The following is a 27,921-nucleotide window of genomic DNA, read 5'->3' on the forward strand; positions in this document are numbered from 1 at the left end:
TGAATGGGAGCTATGCTGAGAGGTACTGGCTGTAAGAGGGGAAGGAAGGGAACCTGCATTTACTTAATTTTATCTATGTGTTATCCTCAGCCTGTTGTTGTTATTCCCAATTTACAGATAAGAAAACTGAGGCTCAACAGATTGTCTCTTACTCATCACTTCTAGCCTAGACAACCAAACTTGTGTCTCTCCAGGTTCTCCCTCATTCCCTTTTCAGCTTCCAACCTATTGACCACCGTTCATTCATTCAACTGATTTCTATTGAGTATCTACTCTATGCCAGGCATTATGCTAGAGATGGGGGATGTTGTAGTGAGCAAAACACACACAAAAAACCATGCCCTTAGAGAGGACACATGACAAACAAAACAAACAAGTGAAAAAAAGAAAAGAAAAGAGAAAAAACCCCAAATAGGTGAAATACACAGTAGGATAGAAGGAGATTTGTGCTGTGGGGGAAAACCCAGCCGAGAAAGAAGTAAAAAGTGGGGGGCCGGGGCCAGGGGTGAGGGTAGGGCACTGTAATTTTAAACCTTGTAGCCAGTCAGGGTCCCTCTGAGAGGAGGACACTTAAGTCCTGCAGGAAGTGAGGAAGGAGGGAGCCACGTAATTTGTGGGGGCCCCATGCAAAATGAAAATGCAGGGTCCCTTTTTCAAATATTATTGAGAATTTCAAGACGACAATGGCAGAGCATTAAATCCAGCTTGGAGTCCTTCTAAGTGCAGAGCCCTGTGTGACCACTCAGATTTCATCTCCGCATGTGGATAATCTGGGGAGAGAGAATTCCAGACAGAGGGAAGAGTAAGTGCAAAGGCCCTGAGGTGGGAGCATACCTGGTGCATTTAAAGAACAGCAAGGAGGCTGGGGGAGCTGGAGCAGTGAGCAAAGGGGAGAGTTAGAGGGGATCGGAGGGACAGGGGCCAGTGGATCACACAGACGTTTGTATCCACTGAAAGGACTTTGGCTTTTCCATGGCAAGAAATGGGAGCTACCGCAGGGTTCGGAGCCAAGAAGAGATCATTAGAGTGCTCTTATGAAAACACAGTCCTGATCTTGTCATTCCTGGACTTAAAACCATTCAGAGCCTTCCCATTGCTGTTGGGATAAAAGTCTAAACTTCTCAGCTTTGGCTTCATGTTTTCTTGTGATCAGGTCCCTTCCTATCCCTCCAGCCTCAGCCTCCTCTCTTCCTCTCCCCTCATCCTCTGTTCCAGTCTTACCAAGATGCCTGACCTGCCCAGACTGGGCCGTGCTGTTTCATGACTCCCTGCCCCGCTGTGTGCTGCTCCTTCAGCTGGCATCCCCTCCACTCCTCTTCACCCACCTTCTCCCCATGCCTCAAGCTTCCTTCTTCAGGGATTGATAGCCCTCCTTACATTGCCCACAGCACCTTGGGTTCACCTCTGTGCTGGGCCTTCCCACCCAGAGCAATCCTGCTTCCCTTCCTAAGCTCTCTCCCCTGAAGGCTGGGATGATGCTTCATGCAGGTCTGTATGCCCAGCACCTGGCACAGAGTAGGTGCTCAATCAGTGTCAGGGGGAATGAAAGAGCACAGCTGGCATGGCAGAGTGCCATCAGAACCACACAGAGGGGAGGGACCAGATTCGAGCCTAGGCCTGCAGGCCCTAGAAACTCCAGTCTGGACTTGGCACTCTGCTGCCTGCCTCACACAGAAAGCACACAATGCTCACTGAACGCTTCCTGGAGGAGGTGGCACCTGATAGGATATCTGGAGGTGAGGGCATTCCTGCAGGGAGAAATGCACAAGTGAGGTACTGTGGGTGGCCCTGAGCCGTAACAGGGAGACCTTCGGACCCCAGGGTCTGAGGAGGCTGGCCCCGGGCTCAGGTGTAGCCTCCAGGAGCCTTTGAAGATTCTGGGCGAAACTGCAGCTCTGTTGACTTGTGTCAGGCCCCAGGGGCCACAGCAGGCAGAGGCAGCTGGGCCCGTTGGGACTCAGCCTCGCAGTGGCTCCCATCTCCTGCCAGCTGGCTGCTGGGACCTTGTAAGAATCAGGAGGTTTGGGTGTTCAGGGCCCTGGGCCTCGGAATGTGTCACTGGCTGGCCCTCAATGACAGGGTCTCCCCCTCCCCAGGCTGTACGTGCTGAAGCTATCTGACGACATCGGGAACTTTGGGGAGGTGCGGCTGCCCCTCCTTGGCTGCCTCGGCGTCTCTTGGGTGGTCGTCTTTCTCTGCCTCATCCGTGGAGTCAAGTCTTCGGGGAAAGCAAGTACCCTTCCCCCGACAGGCTCTCCCCACCCCCCACCAAAAAGATCCGGCCTCCCCTGTCCGGGCTGTGGGGGGTTGGGGGAAGAGGGGCTATGAAGGGCCGTGGGAAGGGATGAGAGACAGGATGGCCAGCGGTGCCCTAGAGGCCAGGGAGGTCATGCCTTGGGGAGGGAAAGAGCCCAGAGGCAGCGTGAGCAGGAGCCCATCTGCATCCAGGTGGTGTACTTCACGGCCACCTTCCCCTATGTGGTGCTGACCATCCTGTTTGTCCGTGGCGTGACCCTGGAAGGAGCCTTCGCCGGCATCATGTACTACCTGACCCCTCAGTGGGACAAGATCCTGGAGGCCAAGGTGGGGTGTGGAGGGGGTGCTGAAAGGGGCAGGGGAAGGGGCCGGGGTGGGGGGGGGATGCGCCTGCCTCTGAGCCCAGCCCCTCGCCCGCCCACCCCTCCCTGCAGGTGTGGGGGGATGCCGCCTCCCAGATCTTCTACTCGCTCGGCTGCGCCTGGGGGGGGCTCATCACCATGGCTTCCTACAACAAGTTCCACAACAACTGTTACCGGTGAGGCTCTCCTCGCCAGCCCTGCCCTTTCTGCAGCCCGATCCCAGCTCCCTCAGACCCAGCGGGCTCCAGCGCAGGCCCAGCCTGGCCCACAGGGCCCGCCCCTTCCCACTCGGGCTTTGGGAACCTTGAGTCTGAACTGAGCCCTTGGATAACGGAGAGAGAAGCTGTGGCAGGAGAGAGAAGAAGGAAGGGGAAAGCCACGCCCCGGCGGGGAGGGCTGTGAGGACTCAGGGTCCTGGGCTTCTTTAAAAAGGCCCCGAGCAGACCAAAGAATGGGCTGAGGGATGCCTTTGTCTCCAGAACTTCCCTTGTCTCCAGGTTTGCCCTTGGCGCCAAGTGGGGTGAGGGAAGCAAGCTGGGTCTCCTGACGTCTGACTGATTTCCCCCCCTGCCAGGGACAGCGTCATCATCAGCATCACCAACTGCGCCACCAGCGTCTATGCCGGCTTTGTCATCTTCTCCATCCTCGGCTTCATGGCCAACCACCTGGGTGTGGACGTGTCCCGCGTGGCCGACCACGGGCCCGGCCTGGCCTTTGTGGCTTACCCTGAGGCCCTCACGCTGCTGCCCATCTCCCCGCTCTGGTCCCTGCTCTTTTTCTTCATGCTCATCCTGCTGGGGCTGGGCACTCAGGTACTGGGGGCGGCAGGGGGGCGGCTGCCGAGGGACGGAGTGGGCAGGGGCCGCAGTCGGGCCCCCGCCGTGACCTTTGTCTCCTACAGTTCTGCCTCCTAGAGACGCTGGTCACGGCCATCGTGGATGAGGTGGGTAACGAGTGGATCCTGCAGAAAAAGACCTATGTGACCTTGGGTGTGGCTGTGGCTGGCTTCCTGCTGGGCATTCCTCTCACCAGCCAGGTAGGAACGGAGAGAACGGCTGGGCCTGCGAAGCCAGGGTGTCAAGGGATGACGGGTCGGGGGGTGCCTGGGCTGTGGGCACCTCCCGGCTTCAGCAGCCTGCTGGCCCACAGGCAGGCATTTACTGGCTGCTGCTGATGGACAACTACGCGGCTAGCTTCTCCTTGGTCGTCATTTCCTGCATCATGTGCATGACCATCATGTACATCTACGGTAAGTGGCCGAATCTGGGCGAGCTGCCCCTTTCTCACCACCCCATCCCCCAGCTTCTGGCCTGCCTGCCCTGTGCCGCGAGGCCAAACAGGCCCACTGACCTCCTCGCTCCCCAGGACATCGGAACTACTTCCAGGACATCCAGATGATGCTGGGATTCCCACCACCCCTCTTCTTCCAGATCTGCTGGCGCTTTGTTTCCCCAGCTATCATCTTCGTGAGTCTCTTGGCGGGCCCCTCCCTTCCCCTGCCTCCCCTTCGCCGAGGGTCCTTCTCTTGGGAACCAGTGGAGGGAGGGCCGGAGCCTGCCCATCTCCCCCTGAGGACTCCAGACACACAGCTCTGGCCCCTGGGGGCCTGAGGGAGAAGGCTTGGTGGAGGCAGATGAGTGGGTGGAGGCTCAGAACCACCCCAGCCCCAGCCTTGAGTTAGGGACGAATAGAGAGGCCTGTATTTCACTGAATCCATGGCCCGGCCTCGGAAGCAGGGAGACTGGGCTGGCAGCTGCTGCGTGAGTTAGCCCCCCTCCCTGGCATCCCCGGAGGGGCCTCAGGAGTCACTACTGATACTAATGCTCGCGTGGTTGCCTCACCGGGCTCCTCAGATTCCTCACAGAACAGGTGCTGGGGATATGTGGGCTGAAGTAGGCCCAGGACTTGTGGAAGCAGGTTGTAGGAGTCAAATGCCAGCTCTGGGTCAGTGAAGTGGATTGACTCGGGAGGGGAGTTCCCAGTTCCCACGAGTATTCAGCAGCCGGGAAACTCCCATCAGGAAGCAGAACTGGTGGAGGGAATTCCTGCCATGAAAGGAAATCCATCCAAGTGCCCAAGATTGATTGAGTACGCAATCCACGAGTGACTTCCTGTACTCTATTAACATGTGAGCTCGTATAATACCAATTTTCCAAGGTAAAGTTGTTATCCCCACTTTACACATGAGGAAACTGAAGCACAGAGAAGTTACCTCATTGACCCAAGGTTGCACAGCTAATAAGCGGCAGAGCCACAAATGGAAGCAGGCAGCCCACTCTGGAGCCTCTGTGCTGTGCCAGTGCTGTGCTGGAAATGATTCTACAGGAACAAAGAATGGTCCATTGGCTAAAAAAAAATTCAATTTTGTCCTTTATGTTCAGGGTGAAGAAGGTTTGATAGTCTAATAATGATCATGCCATGGAGAGGAGGCAGGGTCGCCTCTGAGTGAGCCGGAGGCATCAGCCCCGTGACAAGGGCACTGTCCAGAGCATGTTCTAGCCATTTGTTCTAGCTCCAAATCGTCGGAGCTGCAAGGAGCTCTGCACTGGACTTCCTCTTTGGCTCACGTTTCTGAAGGCCCCTGGAGGGCTGTGGCCTCCCCATGGGATGTGGGCTAGTCCCTGAGCCTGGCACAGGCACCAGCTCTGGCCACTGGCCCAAGTTTGAAACAAGAGGAGCGGAAGTCTCCTGGAAGGAGTGGGAGGCAAATGACGGCAGGCACCACTGCCTGCCGCCAAGTGCCGTGCCCCTGGGGGGACGTGGCTCAGGCCCAGGCCCAGGCCTTGCCCTGCAGGGACTCTCAGCCTCCGCAGCTATGAGGGAGTGTGCTTCTCGCACTCAGGGCTGCAGCGCTGGGGAGAGACCTGGGGATACCTGCCGCGATGTGCAGGAGGCAGGCAAGGAGAGGGGCACGGGAAGGGTCTACAAGGCTGCCCAGGTCTGGGCGTGACGTCTCTGTGCCCAGGAAGCCAGGATGGAATTCCTCGAAGGTGAGGGCCCCAGGCTCTACAGACACACCCGTTTTTGGACTATCCTATTTTCTTTAGGGGCTTTACTTCTTTGCATTTCCGAAAAGCTCTTTTTGACCAACTACATCCTTTTTTAACTCCAACCAAGTGATTAAGGATTTTTCCACACCTAGAACACGATCCGTTGCATTCAGGAATTGTGTTCTAAACGCCAAGTTGGGGGCGGGTCTTGCCTTCTAGAATGTGCTTACCAGGAAGGCAGGAGCGTTCTGGGCTCCAAGATGTAGGTGAAGGCTCAGGAGGAAGGCTGCGGAGCCCTCCTGATGAACTGCGGCACGCACACACCAGCCCTTCGGGGCACCCGGACCCCGCCGGCTGGGAGACTCGTGTGCCACCTGCCCATTCCTCTGCTTCCTTCGTTTTTTCCTATTGCTGTAGTCACCAGCTTTATTTCCCTTCTCGGTCACCTCCTCCCAAAGTGGCTCCCTAGTGTGGCCCCTAGCCTGACACACCACCTCTAGCCTCTGTAAGCACCCCAAGCTGTATGTCACCATCTCCCCAGTCCTAGGCAGGCAGGGCCTCACCTGCACGCGCCCACACCCCACCTCTCACAAGTCAGTTCAAATCACCCAATGAGACTGTGCCAGGCACTGGAGACCCAAAACCGATACAATCCCACCCCTCCCAGGTCTGGCGAAACACTGGAAACATTTGGCAAACTCAAAGGGAAGCAGATGGAAAATGCCATTGAGACACCCTTTAAGGAGGGAGATGGGGAAAACCAGAGAGGTTCTTGAAGGAGAAGACATTGGCATTGGGTATGACTGAGGGAGGTGCAGAAGAGGTTTCTCCAGAATAAATGGAGAAAGGGTGGAAAATGCAGGGTGTCGCTGAAACATGGTGAGGTGGCCAGAAAGATAAGGTGAGGCCAGTCATGTGGTGAGGCAAAGTGGCAAAGGCTGGGATTTGCCTTATTTCTGGAGGCCATGGGAGCCATTGCAAGTTCTTGAGCAGAGCTGACTGACTTCCAAAGGCAGCAGCAGTTTGTTCCCCGGTCGCTTCTCTACTGTGCAGGCAGACCTCTCCCTGTCCATGGGACCTACCCGTCCACCATATGGACATGGAGCATATCATACCTCCTTCTTCCACTCCAGGTGTCCTGGTGTTGACAGTTGTCCCCACCCAAACGTCCAAAATGCCCTTTCCAGTTTGTGACTCTGAAGAGGTCAAGTGGCCAGCTGAATGAGGCCTGGGTGGGGCTCTGGGCAGTCCTCACCCTGTACCCCTCCCCTACCTCCTGCAGTTCATTCTCATCTTCACGGTGATCCAGTACCAGCCCATCACCTACAACCACTACCAGTATCCAAGCTGGGCCGTGGCTATCGGCTTCCTCATGGCTCTGTCCTCAGTCCTCTGCATCCCATTCTACGCCCTGTTCCAGCTTTGCCGCACAGATGGGGACACCCTCCTCCAGGTGAGGGATGGGGGCAGGCTGGGTGGCCATGGGAAATGGGGGGAGGTGGATGGGTGGGGGTAAAGGATCCCTTCTCATCCCAACCCATCCCCTCCATGCCTACCTCTCATACAGCGTTTGAAAAATGCCACCAAGCCAAGCAGAGACTGGGGCCCTGCCCTCCTGGAGCACCGGACTGGGCGCTATGCCCCCACCATAGCCCCCTCCCCTGAAGATGGGTTCGAGGTCCAGCCACTGCACCCAGACAAGGCCCAGATCCCCATGGTGGGCAGTAACGGCTCCGGCCGTCTCCAGGACTCCCGGATATGAGCACAGCTGTGGGGGGAATGGCCCCACCTCCGTCTTGTGCTCCTACCACAGAGACTGGGGGGAGGGGTGATGGACAGGTGTCACCCACCTGCTCCTGCCATGCCCTGGCCAGGGCGGCTGCTGTCACCTTGGCCACCACTGCTAGCGTGGTCATTCGTGCTCATGTCCCCAGTGTTTACAGGTCCTTTGAATGCCAAGATGGCAGCGGGTAGAGGAGGGACCCAAAGCACTTTGGAGGGGTCTGGGGCCAAGTCCCCAGAGGCCTCTTGCCAGGCATTCCTTGGCGTCTGATGTCCCCCTACTTTGCCCTGAGCTGAGATTCTGAGTGGGTCCTCCGTCTGACCCCCTCCTTGGGCTTCAGCCTCCTGACCACAGTGTTCCTGCCCTGAGCACAGATCCCAGCCTCTGCCCAGGCAAATGTGGATCTTCCTACCTGGGGGCAGAAGGAAGGGTGGGGTGGGGGACGCTGCACAGTGTTACTTGTCAGGCTGTGCCACCCAGCCCTGTTCGTCTGTGTAATTATTTTTGTAAAAACTGTATTATTGGTGGTTGCCATCCCCTTGCCCCAGCCTTGGGCCCAATCTGTCTTCCAGGCCTGCCTGCACCTCACCCAGCACCTCTGGGGTCTTTGCCCCTCATTCCAGCCCTGGCTGTCAGGCCCAGCCAGCAGAAGCTCATGACCCAGCAGCCTGCCCGAAGGGGGACAGGGGGACAGAGATGGGGGGGCTGCTTAGCAGGATGTTCGAGCCCAGAGCCCTGGGGGAGACCCTGCGTGATACCCCTTGCTCTCCCTCCACCAGGCTAAAGGCCCGGTCTCCCCACACCGTGCTGCCCGCGTTCACGTGCCGAAGGGCCCCAGCTGCGTGCCCCCCAGTCCCTTTCTGGAGCCAGAGCTCCTTCACCCAATCCCTGCAGTGTCTGTTTGTCCGTTCTCTCTGCCCCTCTGTGCAGTGACAGACCTGGCCAAGCCACCTCTAATCCTCTGTAGCAATAACGGTGCGCCACCCATCCCTGCCCATTCGTGCACCACTAGGATTTTAAAGTCCATAGATTTTAATGAAATTTCTATTACTGTCTCTGAGCTGCTGCTGTGCTTTGTCTGGGTCCCCCAGGGGGACAAGAGTCAGGGCTGGGCTGGGACCTCTGCCTGCCAGGCCTATGTGGAAGCTTGAGGGTCAGGAAAGATTCCCTGCCCCTCAGCCCCAGATTCCAAGGCCTTGGTGAGAGGGGAGGGCAGGGACCTTGAGGTCATGGTGAGGGCCCACTCAAGATGCAAACGGAGGCTGGCAGGGCCGTGGCCCCTGAGAGGTGGCAGCAGAACATGGGGCGAGTTCCAGCAGAAGCAGGGAAGCCTGTTTTGTGACCAGCTCTTCAAGTTGGGGCCTGGGGCGCCACACTGGACGACGGAGCAGAAGCCGGCCCTTCCCTGGCATTACAGTGAAGCTGCCGTCCCCAGCGGCAGGAGGCAGCTGGGCCTCGAGGTCGGGGGCAGCACTGCGCAGGGGGTGCAGGCAGGGGGCGCTGGAGAGGCCCAGCCCAAACTTCAGCAGCCCCACGGAGAAGAGAAGAGGGTCTGAGGCCCCAAGTGGAGGCCCCTGTCACCTGTGTGCCCTGGGGGAGGGGCCTACTCAAGTGCTGCTGCCTAAATAGGAAAGAGTAATTATGAGGGGACAGTGGCCCATCCTTCAGCCTCCCCTACTCGACCGTACAGAAGCTTCAGTTTACCTGTGGCAGGGGGAGACACAAGAAGGCCCCAGCGGTGCCTGCAGCTCCTGTTCCATGACCTTCTTTTGTTCCTTTAGCTCTGAGGGGAAAGACATCTGAGCCACCAGTGCCCAGCTTATCTAGGAGTGCACAAGGGTGGGGCAGGGAGCAGGTGCGAGGGTGCTCTCTGGGGCTGCTCAAGGGTCCTCACCTTCCAGGGTGGGCTCTGGGGTTGCTTTGAATGGCTGGGGAGCCTGTGTGTACTCTTCTTCCAGGCAGCGCTGCGGGCAGATCTGGGTCAGTGCCCCAGCCTAAGGCAGGGGTGGGTACAGAGGCCAGGATCCCCAGGGCACTGCCCAGGACGCAAGGAGGACAGCTTGTGGAACAAGCCCATGCAGCCCCCTCATCCCAATCACCATGAGGACAGTCCCCAGTGGGGAACACCTGCCCACTGAAAAGCCCAGCTCAAGTTCAGCGAGCTTGTGGCTGGTCCTATATCCGAACTCAGCTAAGGGAAGGAGATCAAAGACCTGGTAGAAAAACAACAGGCTATTCTAAACCCTGAACTCGGGGCTCAACCAGAATCCTGGGCTTCCAGGAGTCACCCACACTTACAAGAAATATGCACACACGAGAAATGGACACAGGATTCCCACAACTTTTCCATGCATATATGTATGCAGACACACACATCCACGTGTCTGTGCTCAGCAGAGATGTTCCAGGAGGGGAGGACCAGGCTGCAACTTACCTGCAGGATGTGAATCACCCTCTCCAAGGTGCGACACTCCTCCTCCAGGAAGCCCCTGGGACATCAAGGAGTAGGGCAGCCAGAAGCAGTGCCATGGGTCTGTGTCTCAGTTGAGCAGAGAAGCCTTGCCCTCCACACAGCTCCAACCTGCAGGCTCACCCAGGAGCCCCCTCTGGCCCCTCCTTTCTCAGTCCCCATTGCCCCCTGCTGCCTGGGTACTGTCATAGCACAGCTTTCTGCCCCCTACCAGCCTCTTCCTGGACGGGGTGTGTCCTTTCCTTGCTACCTCACAACCCCCACCCCAGCAGGCTCCATCATTCCTTCTGCACAATTGCATTGAATCTGCAACTATTCCTGCCTCCATTCTCCTCCGTGCCACAGCCCTTCCCTTGCTTAACACCCTTCTATGGTTCCCCACTATGTCAGGATAAAAATCCTAGGGCCATGGCCCCTGCTAGCATCTGCAGTTGGCTACTTCCTGCTACCAACCTTACCAGTGGGCTCCAAAAGCCACATGTGCTTTCCATCTCTCAGCCTTCCTCCCATGGGACTCTCCACAAGGTATGCCACCTGCCTTCTGCTCTCTCATGGTCCCACCCCAACTCCCATCCTCCCTGTCTCCACCACTCAGGTGCCCCTGGGCCTCACCGCAGGTGACTGGCAACCTGGTCGAAGTCGGACACATTCAGTTGGTCCTTCATGTCACCGAGGGCCCTGTGCCTGCTGCTGGCAGATGAAGTCAACATCACTCTCCCCAGCGTGCCTCACCCCAGGCCTTGGGTACATAAATGCTACTTTTTCTAGACAATGTGGTATCTTTTCTCACAAAGGCAACATAATAAAGTATAAAGAATAGGAGCTCTGGAACCTGCCACGCCTCGCTGAGTGTGACCGCAGTCAAATCACTTATCCTTTCTCAGTTTTAGGTTCCTTGCCTACAAATGGGGACATCGCTCACTATTTGCTTTATATTGCTTCGAGCTCCTGTTCATTTATCTCATTCAGTCCCCAGACTATAAATACCATTTGTTGCCCTCTCCCCCAACTCTCCTTCTCTCTCTTGCCTAGCCCTCCATCCTTCTTTACTCCCACTCATGTTTGCATATAGTGCTCCTCTTCCTGCAAAGCTTTCTTCTGCCTGGAAAACTGCTCCTAATGTTCCCAGATCCAGATCTAACCAGCCCCTTTCTCCAGAAAGCCCTGCCTGCCTCAAGGCTGGTGGGTGGGCTTCTGCAGCCCTCAGGTAGATCCCTACCACAAATGGCTGGCAAAGCACCCAGCTCCCAACTGGGAGCCCCTTATGGAACAAGGGCCCACCAGTTGGCTGGTGCTGTCTGCCACCTTGGGACAGATCCCTCCTCTCCTACCACCACTTTACCTTTGTTCATCTGCTCTTATTCGGAATATCTCCTGTTCTGGCAAATCACTCCTAGACTCCCCCAAGGCAAAGCGCAGGACCCTCGGGTTGTACTTGGCCCAAGCCTGGGCTTGGCTCCTGCAGAGGGTACACATGAAGGAGGCTGAGGGGTTCCTTCTAGGAAACCACAGGGAAAGGTGATCCATCTGATGTCTAGGGAAGGGGCCCAGGTTGAGGTCGGAGGCTCCTACCTGCCCTCGTAGATGGCCTTTTGGTGTAGTGCTTGGAGCAGCTGCTGGAGTTCCTGGCGCATGAGGTCCCTTAGGAGGGGTGATGGTGCCAGAAGGGAACAGGGGTCAGAGGTGGGGCAGGAGTCAGGGGCTTGGGAGGACCGAGCCTCTCGGAGCAGTGCCTGCAGCAATGTCACCTGCAAGGAGAACTGGGACACCTTGCAACCCGGGAGTGAGGGGAGTGGGTTATGGGGAGTAGGTGAATGTCAATAGGCAGAGGGCAAAGGTGAGCAGTGAGATCTGACAACTTGTGTAAGGAGTTCCAGGACAGGGCTAGGGACCCAGAGGCGGTAAGGAAGTTTCCCCAGGCCCTGAGACAGATCTGAGGTGTGGCCCACCTTCCCACTCCCACCTCCGCCCGCAGCTCCAGGCTCAGGTCCACAGCCGCCTCCCCCAGGATCCTCTTCACTTCGGGCCGCTCCGGGAGCGGAACGTGCTCCTCCACCAGCTCCCACAGCGACCGGGAGTCCCGGGGCATGGCCCACCCGCACCGCCGCCCTCCGACGCGCGGCCCTGGCCTCACACCTGTGGGACAACAGGTCAGAGCGCTGGACTACCGGGAGATCGCTGACCTCACAGACCACACCAGCCCCTCCCGAGCCCCACCCTTGCTCTGCCGCCAGTCCCCGCGACCGGAATTACCGGATCCAGATCCCCAGTCTCCGGCGCTTTCTCCCTTCTTGCCCCGCTTACGCCAGGCCTTCTGGGGCCACGGCTCCCGGCCTCGGCCCCCCGGGAACTGGGCCGCGGGAACCCGGACTCCAGCCCCACCCCTTCAGCGCGGCCGTCACCGGGGAAACCGTGACGCGCCCTCAGGCCCCGCCCCCGCCCGTTCCAGGTCGGGCGGGCTGCGCCAGCTAGCGTGGAGTCTCGACCCACAGCGGGTGTGGTGGTGCCAGGGAGCGCGAACCACCTGGAATCCGGCCCCAAGCACCTCAGGCTCACACTCGAGGTGCAAAGAGCTTCCTCGGGAACAGGCCGCGGGGCGGGTGGGGGAACCGAGAAATCTGGCTCCACTGGGTTTATTGCCTCTCCTCAACTGGCCCAGCGGTTGCGGGAGGGAAAACTTTTCCGCGATGACAACGTCGATTTGAGGATGTGGGGCACCAGGGATGCCCGGGCGAGGTTTGGTCGGGCAGACACCCTCCCCTGAAAACGCAGCCCGGGGTAAGCGGGTTCAGGGATCCAGATCCCCATCCCCAAATAGACAAGGGGGTTGCTCCATTCACGTTTTTTACTAAAGCACCCACACAAGTTTCTGTGCAATGTACAAACACGAGCCGGCCCTGGGGCTACTGCCTCCTCTCTGAATAGGGAGGCGGGAACCGGACTGATCCAAGCTCCACCCACCCCCCCATGCAAAGTCCGACCCCAAGGTCCCAGGCTGCAACACAGTACCCCCCTCTTTCCCCCTCCTGGGGGCTGCTCCTCAGCAGGGGGCGCACCAAAGTTTGCCCCCTTACAATGTTAAATGAAAAAGGTTTCCCCTCCCCTGGGAGCATGGGGGGGGGATGGGTATCCTCAGGTCTGAGGAATCCCCCTGGAAGAGACACTGCCCCCTAGTCACACCTCCCACCCTTCTAAGCCTTAGGGGACTCAAGGGGGGAAACTGAGGCACAGAGAGGTGGAGTGACCCAGCCCAGGCCACTTGGCGAGGCAGTGCAGGGGCTGGCCTGACCCTGACAGTGAGGGGTGGCTGGGCTGTGGGGTGGGGCAGAAAGGAGAGTTGACCAGAGAGGACCACACATGAGGGGGCCTGCCCAGGCCAGAAACCCCCACAGTGGATGCAGCTGGGGGGCCTGCTGAAGCCCCTCAGCAAACAGGGCCCATAGTCTCAGTCTGGGGGATCCCACAGAACAACCGCCAGCCAGGCTGAGGGTCAGTCCTCTGACAGGTAATCCTTGGCATAAGAAGCCTCTGTCCATTAGTGTCAGCCCCAAGGGGGCCATGATGGGGGCCGCCCAATGTCCACTGTGATGTTGGTGAAGAGAGGTTGCCGAGACACCTCCAAGACCCGGTACTGCACTGATCCGATGCCGTCCCGCTTCATGGTCAGCTTTGTGTTTTGAATCTTGGTAAACCTAGACAGGATAGAAGTGGGTCTGGGTCAAGACTGGGGTGGGAACACAGCTAACCACCAAATCCTAAGATAGGATCTCTGGGGCCAAGGATCAGGTTGTTCTGGCTCCTTCCAGCAGTGACTCAGTTTTTCTTGCCAAACCCTCAGCCCTCCATGGGCCCTGTACTCTTGTACCTGCTCTCAGAATGGAGATCTCAGGTCCTGCAGTCATCACCTCTAACCAGCAGAGCTGTGACACCCTTGCAAGTCTCTCAGTCCAGACCTTCCTTCTAAGCCTTAGACCCAGATGTGGGACATCCCATAAGCACCTCACATGCATTACTTATACTTCTAAAACCTGTGCTGTCTTATCTTTTGTTCCTCCTCCTGTAGTCACTCCTTCACCTTGTTACCTCTCTTGGTCTTGCTTTCTGAACTAGATTGTAAACTTTACGGCAACAAGGACCACACATTATCTCTGTATTTCCCATACTACTGAGGCTGGGGAAAGTTCAATAAATATTCATCAACTTTCTACCCCAAGTCAACCAACAGCAGTATAGCTGTTTCTGAAAATGGAAGTTTGGGTTATTTTGATTGGCTCTGAATAAACACATGATATAAATAAGCATAATAACACTGTTTCCTTTGGAGAAAACTTAATGCCAGGGTCACTGAAACACTTTAGTTAACAGTAGCTGAAATGGATTCAAATGATTTTAAAACTGAGAAATTGTACTATGAAGGATAAAATCCTAAAGTTCTAACTATTCTGTATTATATTATGAATCATTATATTTGTTATGAGCAGTAAAGTTTGCTTCTGCTGTCTGTACAACAGCAAAGCATAAAGTTACATGTATAGTTATAAATATTAACCATCTCTATTTTAAATGTATGTCTCATAGTACTAAGCCATGCCCTTCAGCTTTCTTATCTCTCACCTTACAGTTTTGCTGCTTCTAGTGTTTTGGGGCCAGTCAGTTAAGAAGCTCAGGTGAGGGCGAATTACCCATTTATTGAGCATTCTCCATATGTTCTGCTCTAAGCACCAGGGAGACAGCTATGCACAGGACAGCAAGTTCTTCCTCTCATGGCAAAACTACTTCACCAGTTCACAGAGGGACACAGAACAACAAACAAGGAAAACAGCAGAGCACTGAGGGAGGGCTGAAATAACCACTTTGGAAGGGGTGAATGTGGCATCAAGCTGAGAGCAGGGAAGAGCACCATAGGCAGAGATGACAGCACTTGCAAAGACCTGAAACTGGAATGAGATTTGGCAGAGCTGAGAGGGTTAGTGTGTCTAGACTTTGATGGGCCAAGGGGAAAGAGAACCAGGTGAGCTTGGAGGTCAGAGGCTCTGGGGGCGGGACTCTAAGTACTATGAAGCAGTTCATATTTTGTTCTATGAGAAGATGACGTTGAAGGATTCTTTACACTATGGAAGGGCAAGGGTGATGCAGGGGAACCATTTAGACACCATTGTAGGAGTGCAGGCAAGATCACAGAGGTCAGGCTAGGATAGAGGTGGTAAAGGTTGGAAAAGTGGAAAGGGCACAGATAGGTTTTGGAGGTGGCACTGACAGGACTTGTTGATGGACTGGACATGTAGGGTGAAGGAATGAAGAATCCAGGAGAAGTCCCAGATTTGAGACTAAAGCAACCAGGTAGATGGAATCACCATCTATAGAATTCCTCAAGTCAGAAATCTTTTGGTACCTTCTCATTTCCACACCCAAGGCAGTCATCACTCATCAATGATGGCACCCAGGCATGCTATTCTCACAAAAGGCACAAGGCTCCTACTGTGCGTCTACTCCCAATTCTCATCCCAACTGTTTTCATCCTCTCCGTACTTCTAAGCTCAGATCCTTCTGAGCTGTACCAATATTGAGCCCCTCAGAAGCCCTGACGCCCCTCTTCTCATAGTGTGTCATCCTTTGCCTTCTCACCACGGTTTTTATCAGAACTACTTTCTCATAAGCTCCTTGGATTTCCCTGTGCCTCATGCTTCTGCCAAATCCTATATTAGTGCTGCAATCCCCCTTCCCACTCCTCCATGCTGGATTAAGAGTAGAAAAATCCTACAAAAATCTCACAGGTTCTTACCCCAACATGCCCCCCGGTACTTCAGCCTCTCAGCCATTCCCTTTCATGCCTGGTCTGCTTCCTCTCCTGCTCCATCTAGCAGCTATGCCAGACCTTTGCCTTCCCCAAACCCCAAGAGTGATCCTTCTAAACACAAATCTGATCTGAGTCACCCCTTCCTTGCTTAAAGCACTTCCTTGACTCTCCACTGCATCCTGGTATTTAAGACCCCTGCCACCCAGCCCTGACTCCATCTTCTGCTACTCCCAGCCTTTGACCTTCAGAGGTCTTAATGCCAAATAGTTTAAGACTCTCAGCATACACCATGCATGTTTATATCCCAGATACTTATAAAACCATTCCCTTTATTCAAATTGGCCTCCTCCATTAGTCTGGCGAACATAACACTATACACAAGGAAGATGTGTGACAAATATTTGTTGAATGAATAGCTCTTCAAATTCTAGTTTAACTTACCACCTCCTCCAGAAAGCCTCCCATCAACGTTCCCTCTTCTAACAGGATAGCACTTTGCCCTGCTCACCATGTGCTAAAACTGCCTGTCTTCATGCTTGTCTCCCTCTCTAGAATGAACTTCCTAAGTGAGAGCAGGGATCAGGTATGACTGCTCTGGAACCCCTCTCCCTCTGTGGCATGGCAGCTGACATACAGAGCAATGCCAGGAAGCCCTTCTCTAAATTGTCCATGACTACCAGGCATTTTTCCCACCCAGGGACCAGACATCAAAGTTGCTGCATCCTCAGAGACGGAGCCACTTCCTCCGATCTCAGAGGGGTTAGCACTGTCCTCTACTCTAGCCCAGATATTCAGACAGCCCCTGTCATGGCCCCCAAGTCCAGGAGCTGTGTCCAGTGCCCACACCTCTCATCCTGTCTGCTCTGCAGGGCCAGTATAAGCAGGGCTTACTCAAGGTGCACAAGCGATGTCTGTGAAGACTCTACTGGGAATCCAATCTTCTCAATGACAATTTGATTCCTGACCTCAAATTCTAATCTAGAAAAGAGAGCCAGAAGCAAGGGAAATCTGGGGCTGAGGCTGAGCTAGGAGTCCTCTTGGGAGGAGAGGAATCAGGGGTGCTAGAAGTCACCCTAGATCAGGAGCCTTGGGATTACCTCTGAGGATCAGTGGCACTGACGGTCAGGGGTCCTGGGGAGTCACAACTAGGTCAGGAGTACTAAATCACATCTACGGGGTCAGCGATGCTCAGAGGCTACCTCTAGGGGGTCAGGATTTGGGGGCATTTAGGGTCAAGAGTTGGGGTTGCTATGAGGTCGTCTCTAAGCGGTAAAGAGGTAATGGCACTTGGGGTCAGGGGTGCTGGGGGTGGTCACCTCTGAGGGTTGGGCTCGTTATGCTTGTCCCGGTCATGCTTGAACATGCGGTAACGGCCTATTCGGATGTCTGGGCGCGAGATCTTCATCCCAGCCAGAGAGATCCTAGAGACAGCGACAGAGAGACTGGAGCAGGCACCAAGAACAAGGAGCCCCCAAGTCTGCACCTCACACCCTCACACACCCAGTCTATTTCCCAGCCCATCCCTACTCACCGGTTGAAGATGTCATCATCTTCACCACCCCAGCCCCAGTATTCGTTGGGGAAGCCATTGATTTTCAGAAACTGGGTTTTATTCAGACCCGACACACCTCCAAAGTAGCCAGCATAGGGCAGCCTATGGCACGAGAAGGGAGATGTCAGAGTCCCCAGGGGACTCCAGATGGAGGACCACAGCAGAGGTCCATCCCCAGATGGGGGCAGAATTCCAACAGAGAGCCCAGGAAAATTTTGACCCAGCCAAAGGGGTCTGGGGCATGCAGCAGGAGCAAGGGGACCACTGGGACTGGGTGTGGTATGGGTGGTGAATGGGAGAGAGCTGAAGAAGGAGACCTTACCGGAAGCCAAACTTGTCCATGGCAATGGCGAAGTGGCGGGGCTGGTCCCCACATCGGTACAGATTGCGGTCGTCCATGGGGACCAGGTCTACATCGCTGAAGATGAAGCAGTCATAGGTGGTATCCTCTTTCAATGCCTCTAAGAAGCCCACATTAAGCAACTTGGCTCGGTTGAAGGTGTCCTCACCATGCTGGGGTGAGGGGAGGGGACAGGTCAGCTCTGGACCCCTCAAAGAAGAGACCCATGTCAACAAGGCCCTGCCACTTCACTGCCCTCCAATGCGGCCCCCAGGGGGCTGACCCAGCCCCTCCCTCTCCTTCCTCCCTGACTGCCTGGCTCCTCCAGACTCAGCTCCTTTGTCTGGATCTGGCTCCACCCTCGTCTCTGGCTAATGCCCTCAAACCCTCAGACCCAGCCCCACTAGGGTCCTCAGTGGTCCCAGAACACACCAGACCCTTCCTGTCTCCAGGCCTTGGTGTCAACAGTTCTTCCTGCTGGGAATGCTCTCCTTCTCTGTTTGCCAAATTTATGTCTGGAAGGTCTTCTTTGACCAAACCTCCAATTCCTGCCCCAGTAAAATTCAATTCCTTTAATGTGGGTCATTTATATCAATCTCCATTTAAGCCGGTACTTAGAGAATTCACATTCATTCATTCAAACATGCCCTGTGGTCTTCTCATTTGTGCCAGTCCTAGCACTGGGAAGCCTTAGGATGCACAGCCCTGGACCCTTCTAAGCATACACAAGAGCCCCAAATGACCAGTGTTTAGGATGCAGAGGCCATGGCGGCTGAGCGCATTGAGCCTCAGGCATCTGCCCCTCTGGCTGATTTGAATCCACATTCAATTCCCCGGGTAACAAGACCAGAACAAGACTGGGCTGGATTCACTTGTCTCCCCACAAAAACACTAACATAGGGCCTATAGGCAGGCCCTGCCTAGGAAGTCTACAGTCCCCTGAGAAATGGCACTACAGGGTCACTTCTCGTTGAGGCTATGCAAGCCCAAGCATCAAACTCTGTCCCCTGAGCCCCTGCCCCAACCCACAATCTCCAGGCTAGAGCTGGAGAGGCTCCTGGAGAGAGGGGTCTAAGAGTGCCCCCACCCCCACCCCAAAGGAGAAGAGAATTAGTGGCTCCTCTGCTATACCAGCAAAGCCAGGCCTGAGATGGGGGGAGGAGCAGCTCCCTTCTGAAATCCTGAACTGCCCAGACCCATCAGCTCTCTTCCTTTTCCTGCTATTCCTCTTCTACCAATCCTTAGAGAGACCGTTCATTTTCCCCTGGCTCATCTGCACCCCTTTCTGACCCTTTTCACCAGCCACAGGCCCTAGGTTTTTCCCAGTGAGCTCATAAACATTCTTGAGTCTCTCCTGCCTAAAAAAATAAAAAACCCTCTAGCCACCACCTTGCCTTTTGCTTTCCCTTCCTGGCAGAGATGTTTTTCAAAGAGTTGTCTCCAATTGGCTATATCCATTTGTTCAAATTCGATTCCTTCCTCAACCCACTGCAATCTGCTTCCGCCCCCACCATGCCCCTGAAATGGCTCTCACTGGGCCCACCTTGTTGCTAAATCCACTGGACGCTTCTTGGTCCACATCCTTCCTTACTCCCCCGGCAGTGCTTGCGCAGCTGCTATGGCTTCCTTCTGGATTCTTCACCATGCTCTCCTGAGTCTCCTCCGACCTTTCTGGACAATCTTCTCAGCCTCTCCTTCTCCTCCCATCCCTTAAGTGCTGGCTTTCTCTACACCTCTTCCTATGCCTCTTCTCTCATGTCCTGGGCTCCCTGGGCATGTTGAACAGCACTGGTTTCAGGGATCAGCGACATACTGGTGGCTCCCCCTCCCCAGCTCAGACCTCACTCTTACTTTCAGACCCAGCTATCTCCTTCTTACACATTTCCTCTTATGCTACCCACAGGAACTCACGCTTATCACGTGCAAAAAAATAATTCAACATTGCACTCTCCTTCACACCCATCCCAGCTCCTGTATTTCCCCTCTCACTGAAAGGCACAGCCATCTATACAACAAACACCCAAACAAGAAGCCCTAAGGTTGTCTTCATGCCCCTCTTTCCTTGTTCTCCATTACTTGTGTAACAACTCTTCTTCCTCCCCACAGCTACTGCTCTACTTATCCACCATAACCTCTTCCCAACTGGTCACCTGGCCTGTTGTCTCCCCTTCTGTTCCGTTCTTCACGTGCAATCAGAGCCATCTTTTGAAAAAGCAAACATAAGACATTACTCTCCTCTTAAAACCTTACAATAGGGCCCCACCACTTTCAGGCTGGAACTGCTTACTGTGCCTCTGAAGACCCTTCTTGATTTTATTTCAGCCAATTCCTCCAGTCTCATCTTTGCTATGCACCCTACATATTGGACCCAACACCTTAGCCAACAATTTCTGAATACACAGAACCAGTTCTCTCTCTGGGTGCTGGCTCCTCTATTCCTTCTGCCAGCTGGTAACCGTTCATCCCTCAAGACCCATTCAACCACTGCTTCTCAACCTCAAGGCTGGGTCAGGCCCTTGGTGCTTCCATGATCCCTCTTCCAACTACAGTGGTACACCATCCTACTGGAATTGACAAGCATCCATGCCCAGGCTTGGGAGTTCTTTGTGGGGAAGCAGGGCCTATGTCAGTTAATCTCAGGTCCCCAGCAACCAGCCTCAGCCAGGTTCATGGCAAGGTTCAAACACTAAGCTGAGTCCCCGGGCTCAGCTTTGGCCTGCCCCTGTCCTGAGGGCTCTGTAGGTTTCAATCCTCTCTCAGGGTCTCCCTTTTGCTTTCCTCAGTGTTCTTGACCCCTCTTCTTAGCCAGCATTTCCTAGGCCTCCCACACCATGGGGTGGGCCCAGCTAAGAGTAGACAATGGGGCTTACCCCTTTCTGAGACTCTACACACACCTGTCAGCATGCATGTCAACATTCAGAAGCATGCACCCTGACATACTTGCACCCCCATGCCTATCACATTCACATACCCTCACAACCACAGAAGACAAGGACCCACAAATGCCCCCAACCCACACATGCCCCTATAAACAAACAAATCCCATGCATACACAGACACACCCACAGATGCACATCGGCTCCCTTGGTGCTTAGTGCCCAGCATGGGGTCACAGAGAGCGCACCTGGTTGATAATGTAGATGCCATAGCGCAGCTGTTGCCGCCTCAGGATGGGGTGCAGATAGTGGAGCCAGTAGCGTAGGTGATGTTCCCGGTGCCGAAAAGGGATAATAACAGCCACTGTCTGGGCTGGGGTACAGTCAGGTGGAGCATAGCGGCCTCCCAGGAGCACACCTGGGTTCTCCCTCTGCACCCGCTCCAGCGTCATGGATGAGGTGAACTCAATTAGCAGTCGGCCCACTGCAGGCAGGATGGTGTCAGGAATCAGGGCCTTCTCCAGAATCCAGGGAGACCAGCCCCCTCCCCCAGCCTGGGGCTGGGCAAGGGAAGCCCTAGAATAGCCCTCCTACAGTAGACCTGGACCCTTGGCAACCCCACGGGTCAAGACTCCATTCCCCCAAACTGGTGAGACCCTCTTCCACCCCTGAAGGCAGACCACCCCCTGCAGGCTCACCAAGACCTGGTGGCAAGTCAGGACAGGGTGGCAGGATGGGAGCCGTGGAGCCAGGCCGGGCACTGGGGGCCTCGGGGAGTCCAGAGCTGGGGGCTGTGGCGTTGGGTCGAGAGCAGTTGGCGCTGCTGCTGGCAGCTGGGTGGAGGGCATGGGCAGGGCCGCGGGCACTGAAGCGGCTAAAGAAAGTCAGGTGCTGGGTGTAGATGTCAAAGTAGAGGATGACGGCCACGAGAAAGTGCAGCAGGCAGAGCAAGAGCACAGCCTTGCAGACGCGCTCCAGCGTCACCCCCAGCAGCCTGCTCATCCCGCAGGCAGCCGCCGGCCCTCCCAATGGGCCCGGGCATCCGGCTGCTGGCCTGAACAGAGGTAGGAGAAAAGCAGACCCGGTGGGTCAGGGCAGGATGGACAAGGATACCCACCCACCCCCTACCCAGCTGCTCACACTCACGGATGCACATCGTATACTTACCTGCTCATACCCCCTAACACTCATGGACTTATATTCTCCTCACAAATAAAACACACAGAATGCCCCTGGCAATATATTTACACACCTTCAGATATATCCAATTACTAAGTCACATACACTTACAGTCATCATCCTCATGGACACACAGGAAAAACACAGCCTCGCACAATTTTGCCAGCAGGAACATAACGCTACTACAGGACTCTATACACACTCCCCCTGTTCCCCAGGTATTCCCAGGTATGTGCACACAGATGCATGAACTTAGGTCACATCTGTTCATACTAAACCTGGAAACACGTTAACCTCCACCACCCTCCTGTGCACCTCAGAGAACAGACACCTTACAGGGCGGCATCAGCCCAGGACTCCCGGCTTGGGAAAGGGAGGAGGGAAATCTGCAACTGTGTACCTACCAGGGATACTTTGTACTCATGGCTTCATTTACTCTTCCCAGGAACCACCGGGTGGGGGGGATGCTTTGGTCTGAAAAATCCCAGTGGCAAGCAGGCCAGGCCACATGGGACCAGGTGGGAAAGTGGACCTCAGCACCCAATTGGCCCAGATGGTCCTTCCCTTGGGAGCAAGAGATCAAAATACAGGAAGGAGCACCTAAGACCTCAAGGCTCAGGCCACCTGCAGGTATGAGAGAAATGCTCAGTGCCTGCCTGGCACTGCTGGGTTCTGCTTCTGGAAAAGGGAGACACTTGGGCCCCGGAGAAAGAGGCAGAGAGCTCAGCATGGCAGGCAGGGGTTCTGCCTGGGCAATGGTTCCAGCTGTAGTTACAGCAGAATAGAAACCACTTCTACAGCACTTCTGTCACTGTTTCAGAGAATCGGGTGAGTCCTACTGAGATACACAGCATCACACAATCCACACAATCACACGGACATCCCTGGTCCCAGGTATACTCACCCATACTCAAAGACACATAGACAACTGCATATATAATCACAGATACACCAGTGTGCCAGTAAGAGTCACACTCACAAACAAAGCTGCTGCTCCTGGACTAACAGCTATACATACAGGCTGCAGGCCACCTCACACCCAGACCCACGTGCAAACAATCAGTCCCTCCCTCCGCAGGGGTTCTGGGTCAGGCTGGCGGCCAGTCTGAGGGATGCTTTTGGGCAGGGCTGGGAGGCAGAACACGTGGCTCCCAAAGACTGGGGTGGCAGCCTAGCCCGGGTGGGTGTGGAGCCGCGGAAGGGGGGTGGCGGGGACTGGGGAAGTGGATGTGGGGCGGGGGACCAAGCAAAGGGGAAACGTGAATAGAGCGCCTCCAGGCACCATGAGGCCGGGGCGAGCGAGGACAATGAAGGAGGCTGTCTGGGGGCGGGCAGAGAAGCCCAAGAAGGGATCCGAGGGATGGGGGCGGGGGGGAGTAAAGCCAGGTTGGGGTCCGGCCGCCAGCGCCTCTCTCACCGGGTCCTGGGTTGGGATCACGGGGTGGCGCTCGGGATGCCCCTCGAGGGGCCGGGTCTGGAATCTCGGGGCCCTGGGTCGGAGCTTCGCGCGCCCTCCTCTCACCCGGCTCTCGGGACTCAGCAGGGAGCGCCGTTCTGGTTCGGGCTCGGTTCCGGGCTCCGGCGGCTGCGGACGGCTGCGTCCCCCATGGCCCGGCCGCGCCGCCTCCCGCCTCCCGGTCAGCGGTCCCCGCGGCCCCCGGGCCGCCTCCCGTGGGCCATGAAGCGGAGCCGCCCCGGGGGGCAGGGCGGGGCCGGGCGGCCGGGCAGACCCACGGACCCCGCCGACCCACGGACCACAGCGCCACCGCCTCCCTCCCGCGCTACGGTGCCTCGGAGGGGCAGGCCCGGCCAGCGCGCCTCGCGCGCGCGTCCCCGAGGCCCCCGCCTCCAGCGCGCCCGCAGCCGCCGCGCGCAACTCCGACGCCGGCCCCTGTACGCAGCCCAGCCGCGACGAGAAGGGGGCTAGAAGCAGCAGCGGATCGGAAAGGGGCGTAAGAATTCTGTGAGGTTCGTCAAAAGGGTTGGGTTAGAGGTTGGACCGGCGGCAGGAACGGAGAAGGTGTGTGTTGGTCAAATCCATTATGGGGGAGTAGGGACTGGAACTGGAGCTCAAACTCAGCCGAAGAAGGTGGGGCATGGAGGTTTGGGTAGACCCCTGCAGGGAGGTAAAGGATATGTCACCTCACTAATGGGAACGTGTTCAAAGGACCAGTCAGTATGACGGGGACTGCCAGTCGGGCAGAACCTTAAGAGCGAGGCCAGGAGTGTGTGGATGGCACCTGGAGATTGGGCCTTACAGAGTAAAGGAGATTGTGTAGAGGGAGAAAATTAGATATTGGACAACAGTGGGAGGATTCGGGCAGTGTCCTGGGAACAAGGGGTTAGACTGGAGATTGGAGGAAGGTGAAGGCATTGGGACAGGACTATTACCATAGAGGCAAAAGCAAATGAATGGGCTCCAAGCCTGACAGGGGATGATGGATGCCTGAGGGTAGAGCCAGGAAGGTAGATGTGGTTAGACAATTGGAGCCTAGCTTCAGAGCCCTGGAAACATGGTGGGGCTAGGAGAACCCTGGGCAGGCATAAACACACTTAGGGGTCCTAGTCTCCAGAATCCCTCGTTCCCTTCAACAAAAATGTTCAGAGGCCACAGAGTTCTCAGCCCAGCACCCTTACCTCCCTCCCCAGAGCCAGCTCTGTCCAGAGCAGAGCAGGTATGTACAGAGTCAAAGTTGGCAAGAGACTGGCATGGGGTTGAGGCTTATAGGCCTGTTTACCGTCCTTTGTGAAAGGAGGTGGCGCAGGAGGGCAACAGAAGCTGCACTGACCCAGGGACAAATACCACATTTATTTCACAAACACTGAGGAGATGGGGCGGGGCCGGGGGGCGGGTAGAGAATACAGGTGAACAGCTGCACACTCAGTCGTCAGCAGCCCACTCTGAACACCAAGGATCCAGCCAAGCAGTGCCTCCAAGTCGACAGGTAGTGGGAGGTGACTGTAGGCAGGGCCCTGCACAAAGCCCCCCAAAAGGCTAAAGGGCACAGCTCCAGCTGTCCCAGGAGAAGCACAATAAATAAGAGTGGGGGATGGCCCCACCCACACAGATCATCTAGTCCCCCATCTTCACTCTGGAGGTCTGCAAAAGAAGAATAGGAGAAATCAGGCAGGTACAGAGGAATAGATAAGACAGTGATAGATGACACCAGACCCAGGAAAATCCACGGTTGCATGGACAGACCATGCAGATAGATGACTGGGACCAGGAAGATTACAATGTGACAGACAAATAAGAGGAAATGGGATAGTCTGAGCACAAAATTAGACTGTGGGACAGACAGATGAAGAGAACTTACGTACGGACAGTGCCAGTCACCAAGAATCAACCCAATCAGGCACCCATAGTCATACTCAGACCCTCAGACTGATCCTTAGTCACAAACCCAGTCACTGCCAGACAGACAAGACACACATAATTCAAACCTACTGTCCTTCTCACAGGCACAGGTACACATAGGCCCAGAGACACACAAACATACCAGGACAGACTGACATAGACACAGACAGGATCCCAACCCCACGTAGACCACAAATAACAAACAGCAGACAAAGGGATAAAATAACAAAGAGCAAGACAAAACAGGCATAACAGAAAAATACATAGCCACAAAATAAAGGGAGAAAAAAAAACAGGATGGTTGTCAGTGACACAGTATCCACAGAAGAGAGACATAATAGAAAGATAAACACCAAACAACAGAGGAAATAAAAAAACAGAATAGTTGTCAGTGATGCTGTATCTACCATATCAAAGAGTACAGAGTCAAGGGAAAATCAGAAGATGGGACTGAGATAGGACCTGTTTGGGGTTTCTACTGTTTTTGGTAGAAGGGGAGCATTGAGGTTTCTCTGGAATGATGGTAGGGCTGGGTTGGGAGCAAGGGCACAGAGGCTCCCTAGGGGGATTCAGTACCTGGAGGATTGCGACGATGACCCCAAAGAGGCCGATGGCACTGCCAAAGATCTCCACAATGAGAATCTTTACAAAAAGGCTGGGGTTCTGAGCATCAGCCAGGGCGGCCCCGCTGCCCACAATGCCCACACAGACTCCACAGAAGAGGTTAGAAAGGCCCACTGTGAGGCCAGCACCAAACATGGAGTAACCTGGGGAGGCAGAGAGGAGAAGTCGAGAGATCACTGAGGCATTTGGACCCAATATGACTACCACTTCAATACTGAAAAGGAAGTCAAAATAGGTGAGAGAATATCAAAATGAGGAGGCCAAGCTGGGAGAGGGGGTTATGGCAAGGGGGGTAGCAGATATGAAGCCCCAGCTTTGTACCTTCACAAACCCACGTACCTGCATGGTAGTTTCGATGGCCAATGGCTTGGGGATCAGTGGCACTGAAAGGCTGAGGAAAGTAGAAAAGTAATCAGAAACCACTCCCCGTGCTCCCCACCCACCCAAAGCAGTAAGTAGAACACACTGGAATGGATGCTCAACCCCATCCTATTTCTCCATACCTCAGCCATGTTGCTAATGACAATTGCCATGATGATGCCGTAGATGGCCACAGCCTCACAGAAGATGATGCTGGGGGTGGTGGTGCAGCAGGGAAGTAAGAGTTGGAGAGGAGAAAAAGATGAGGAAAAAAACTAACCTTCCTTCCAGAGAGTCCCTAGAAACCTTTGCCCCACCAACATCCCAGCCCATCAGGAGTTCAGTAAGGAACAGCATGTTAAGACAAATGCATGGGTAGCTCCCAATAGTTGGTTCTGACAACCTTTCAAGCGCCCTTACACTGACCTGACCAGGTTCTTTGTCTTGATCCTAGGGGCCTTCACCCCTCCTCCAATGATGGAAGAGCCAGTAATATAGATGCCCCTGGTAGAAGGACAAGAAAAGTATGAATAGACCCCAAGATATCACTGCCCCAGGATGACTAATAACCCAATGACACCAAACCCCATGATTCAAGTCCTCCCCCTTGCCCTACCTCCCAGGCTGCCACAACTACACTCACCAGGCTGCCCCAACCACAGAGAGGGAGATAGCCAGGCCAATGCCCAGGTTTGACCACATGAAGGGAGAAGTCTCAGTCAGGAACCTGGTACGGGGGCAGGGAGGAAAGCAATTCAACCCTAGTGGGGAAGGGGGCACAAAATCCATACCCGACCACCACCAGTCATGGATGCTAATAGAAAAAGTTCATATCTCCCAAAGTTCAAGTCCCAGGCATCTGGGGGTGGAGGAGGTGGGAATGACAACTCAGACCAGAAAAAAGGAAAGGCTAAAGAGAAGTAGATCCTAGGGGAATCCTCTCTCTGCTCTCCCTTACCATGCCACATCAAAGCGGAAGCCCAAGTCAAAAATGGTGTAGCATATTCCTGCAGCAGTGAGGAAAAAATGGAGTTAAGGACTGCTCTCTTGAGAGAGGCTCCCCAACCTAGAAGGAATTGCCCAGTTGTGTATGGTCCTAAGGTGTTCCCGGAAAGTCTATGCCCAGTTCAAGGGAGGGTTCTCAGGTTCACCCCGTTAGGTGAAAGTACAGCTGTCAAATACAGATTCCTCTACTTAGGCCTCCATTTTCTGCCACTCCCTCAGTGACACTATCTCCGAGGCCGAGCCCCTCTGCAAGCACACCACGCGCGGCAGGCCTGAACACCCTGGAGGAAGGGAGGAAGCACGAGCTCTAGTCGGGTCCCGTCAGATCCCACCGGCTCAGTCCAAGCCTGCCGGAGCCACTGTTTACCCAACAAAAAGGGGGTGGAGTAGGGCAAAATAACCGGAAAAAGAGGAACTGGGACAATGGGCTCATGAACCAAGTAGGCCGGTTAAGAGCAAATGAGGGACGACAGCGCTGATGCTGGGAAGAAGGGCGGTAGTGATCGAAAGGGACTAGTGCTGCCCTCACGGCACCCATATGTCGTCCGCGCTCCTCATCAGCTGGAAATTCGAGTCTTCTCTGTCGGGATGAGAGGTCCCTACAGGCGTCAAGTCCCGGATCCAGGGGTTCAGAGTCGGCATTAGGCCCAGTATACCCGACACCCCACTTTCCCCGCTGGGATCCAGCCGGGTCAGCTCAGCCCGGGATGCTGTCCCCTCCCGCCAGGGCCCGGCCTCACCCACGACGAGCGCGCACGCCCAGAAGGCCACGAAGACCCCGGAGTAGAGAAGCGCGAGACCCGACATGGCGGTAAGGACTGCGGGGGTCGGGTCGGTGGGACCAGACCTAAAACTACGTCCCTGCGTCCGCCCCGCAGCGTCACCTGACTCACCACGTGATGCGCCAGCGTCACGTGATCCCACGCTGGGCTCGCTGCCGGCTTCGACAGCTGTGACCCCTAACCTACA

The 27,921-nt window shown here is 55.4% G+C and overlaps 4 protein-coding genes across 16 annotated transcripts in view; 1 reads left to right on the forward strand and 3 right to left on the reverse strand.

Annotated features, from left to right (window-relative positions):
• SLC6A9 (solute carrier family 6 member 9) overlaps positions 1 to 8,451 on the forward strand; it is a 32,806-nt gene extending 24,355 nt beyond the window's left edge. For 2 of the 3 annotated variants that reach the window (XM_077149936.1, XM_077149937.1), the window contains 9 exons: positions 2,097 to 2,229; positions 2,449 to 2,583; positions 2,691 to 2,794; positions 3,193 to 3,430; positions 3,520 to 3,654; positions 3,768 to 3,867; positions 3,984 to 4,084; positions 6,891 to 7,061; positions 7,176 to 8,451. In XM_077149936.1, the coding sequence (XP_077006051.1) occupies positions 2,097 to 2,229; positions 2,449 to 2,583; positions 2,691 to 2,794; positions 3,193 to 3,430; positions 3,520 to 3,654; positions 3,768 to 3,867; positions 3,984 to 4,084; positions 6,891 to 7,061; positions 7,176 to 7,370 (1,312 nt within the window). In that variant the 3' untranslated portion in view covers positions 7,371 to 8,451. The remainder of the gene's footprint in view (positions 1 to 2,096; positions 2,230 to 2,448; positions 2,584 to 2,690; positions 2,795 to 3,192; positions 3,431 to 3,519; positions 3,655 to 3,767; positions 3,868 to 3,983; positions 4,085 to 6,890; positions 7,062 to 7,175) is intronic. The other variant, XM_077149938.1, reaches the window with a different exon arrangement.
• On the reverse strand, positions 8,287 to 12,273 carry CCDC24 (coiled-coil domain containing 24). 7 transcript variants are annotated; one of them, XM_077149951.1, is made up of 9 exons: positions 12,115 to 12,273; positions 11,811 to 11,997; positions 11,434 to 11,502; positions 11,204 to 11,320; positions 10,474 to 10,551; positions 9,826 to 9,880; positions 9,286 to 9,385; positions 9,096 to 9,174; positions 8,287 to 9,012 (listed from the first exon to the last, which is right to left on the reverse strand). In XM_077149951.1, the coding sequence occupies exons 2-9, from the start codon at positions 11,948 to 11,950 to the stop codon at positions 8,742 to 8,744; spliced, it is 909 nt and encodes a 302-aa protein (XP_077006066.1). In that variant the 5' UTR covers positions 11,951 to 11,997; positions 12,115 to 12,273; the 3' UTR covers positions 8,287 to 8,741. The 7 variants fall into 7 exon arrangements, with proteins under 7 accessions (XP_077006066.1, XP_077006060.1, XP_077006065.1 ...); XM_077149945.1 differs by having other exon boundaries at positions 8,288 to 9,012; positions 11,434 to 11,609; positions 11,825 to 11,997; XM_077149946.1 differs by having other exon boundaries at positions 8,295 to 9,012; positions 10,474 to 10,548; positions 11,434 to 11,609; positions 11,825 to 11,997.
• A 230-nt stretch (positions 12,274 to 12,503) lies between these two features.
• On the reverse strand, positions 12,504 to 23,211 carry B4GALT2 (beta-1,4-galactosyltransferase 2). 5 transcript variants are annotated; one of them, XM_077149940.1, is made up of 9 exons: positions 23,128 to 23,211; positions 21,125 to 21,480; positions 20,675 to 20,910; positions 19,701 to 19,752; positions 17,533 to 17,752; positions 17,190 to 17,312; positions 16,975 to 17,079; positions 16,550 to 16,636; positions 12,504 to 13,553 (listed from the first exon to the last, which is right to left on the reverse strand). In XM_077149940.1, exons 2-9 carry the CDS (start codon positions 21,426 to 21,428, stop codon positions 13,403 to 13,405), a joined length of 1,278 nt encoding a protein of 425 aa, XP_077006055.1. In that variant the 5' UTR covers positions 21,429 to 21,480; positions 23,128 to 23,211; the 3' UTR covers positions 12,504 to 13,402. The 5 variants fall into 5 exon arrangements, with proteins under 5 accessions (XP_077006055.1, XP_077006056.1, XP_077006057.1 ...); XM_077149941.1 differs by lacking the exon at positions 23,128 to 23,211 and adding an exon at positions 23,023 to 23,060; XM_077149942.1 differs by lacking the exon at positions 19,701 to 19,752 and having other exon boundaries at positions 12,659 to 13,553; positions 17,533 to 17,723.
• A 1,183-nt stretch (positions 23,212 to 24,394) lies between these two features.
• On the reverse strand, positions 24,395 to 27,864 carry ATP6V0B (ATPase H+ transporting V0 subunit b). The gene is made up of 8 exons (XM_077149953.1): positions 27,693 to 27,864; positions 26,906 to 26,954; positions 26,591 to 26,674; positions 26,374 to 26,451; positions 26,091 to 26,160; positions 25,927 to 25,978; positions 25,540 to 25,730; positions 24,395 to 24,705 (listed from the first exon to the last, which is right to left on the reverse strand). The coding sequence occupies exons 1-8, from the start codon at positions 27,757 to 27,759 to the stop codon at positions 24,679 to 24,681; spliced, it is 618 nt and encodes a 205-aa protein (XP_077006068.1). The 5' UTR covers positions 27,760 to 27,864; the 3' UTR covers positions 24,395 to 24,678.
• Between the last annotated feature and the right edge of the window lie 57 nt (positions 27,865 to 27,921).

This window comes from Tamandua tetradactyla, chromosome 2 (assembly GCF_023851605.1).
Source record: "Tamandua tetradactyla isolate mTamTet1 chromosome 2, mTamTet1.pri, whole genome shotgun sequence".
NCBI lineage: Eukaryota > Metazoa > Chordata > Mammalia > Pilosa > Myrmecophagidae > Tamandua > Tamandua tetradactyla.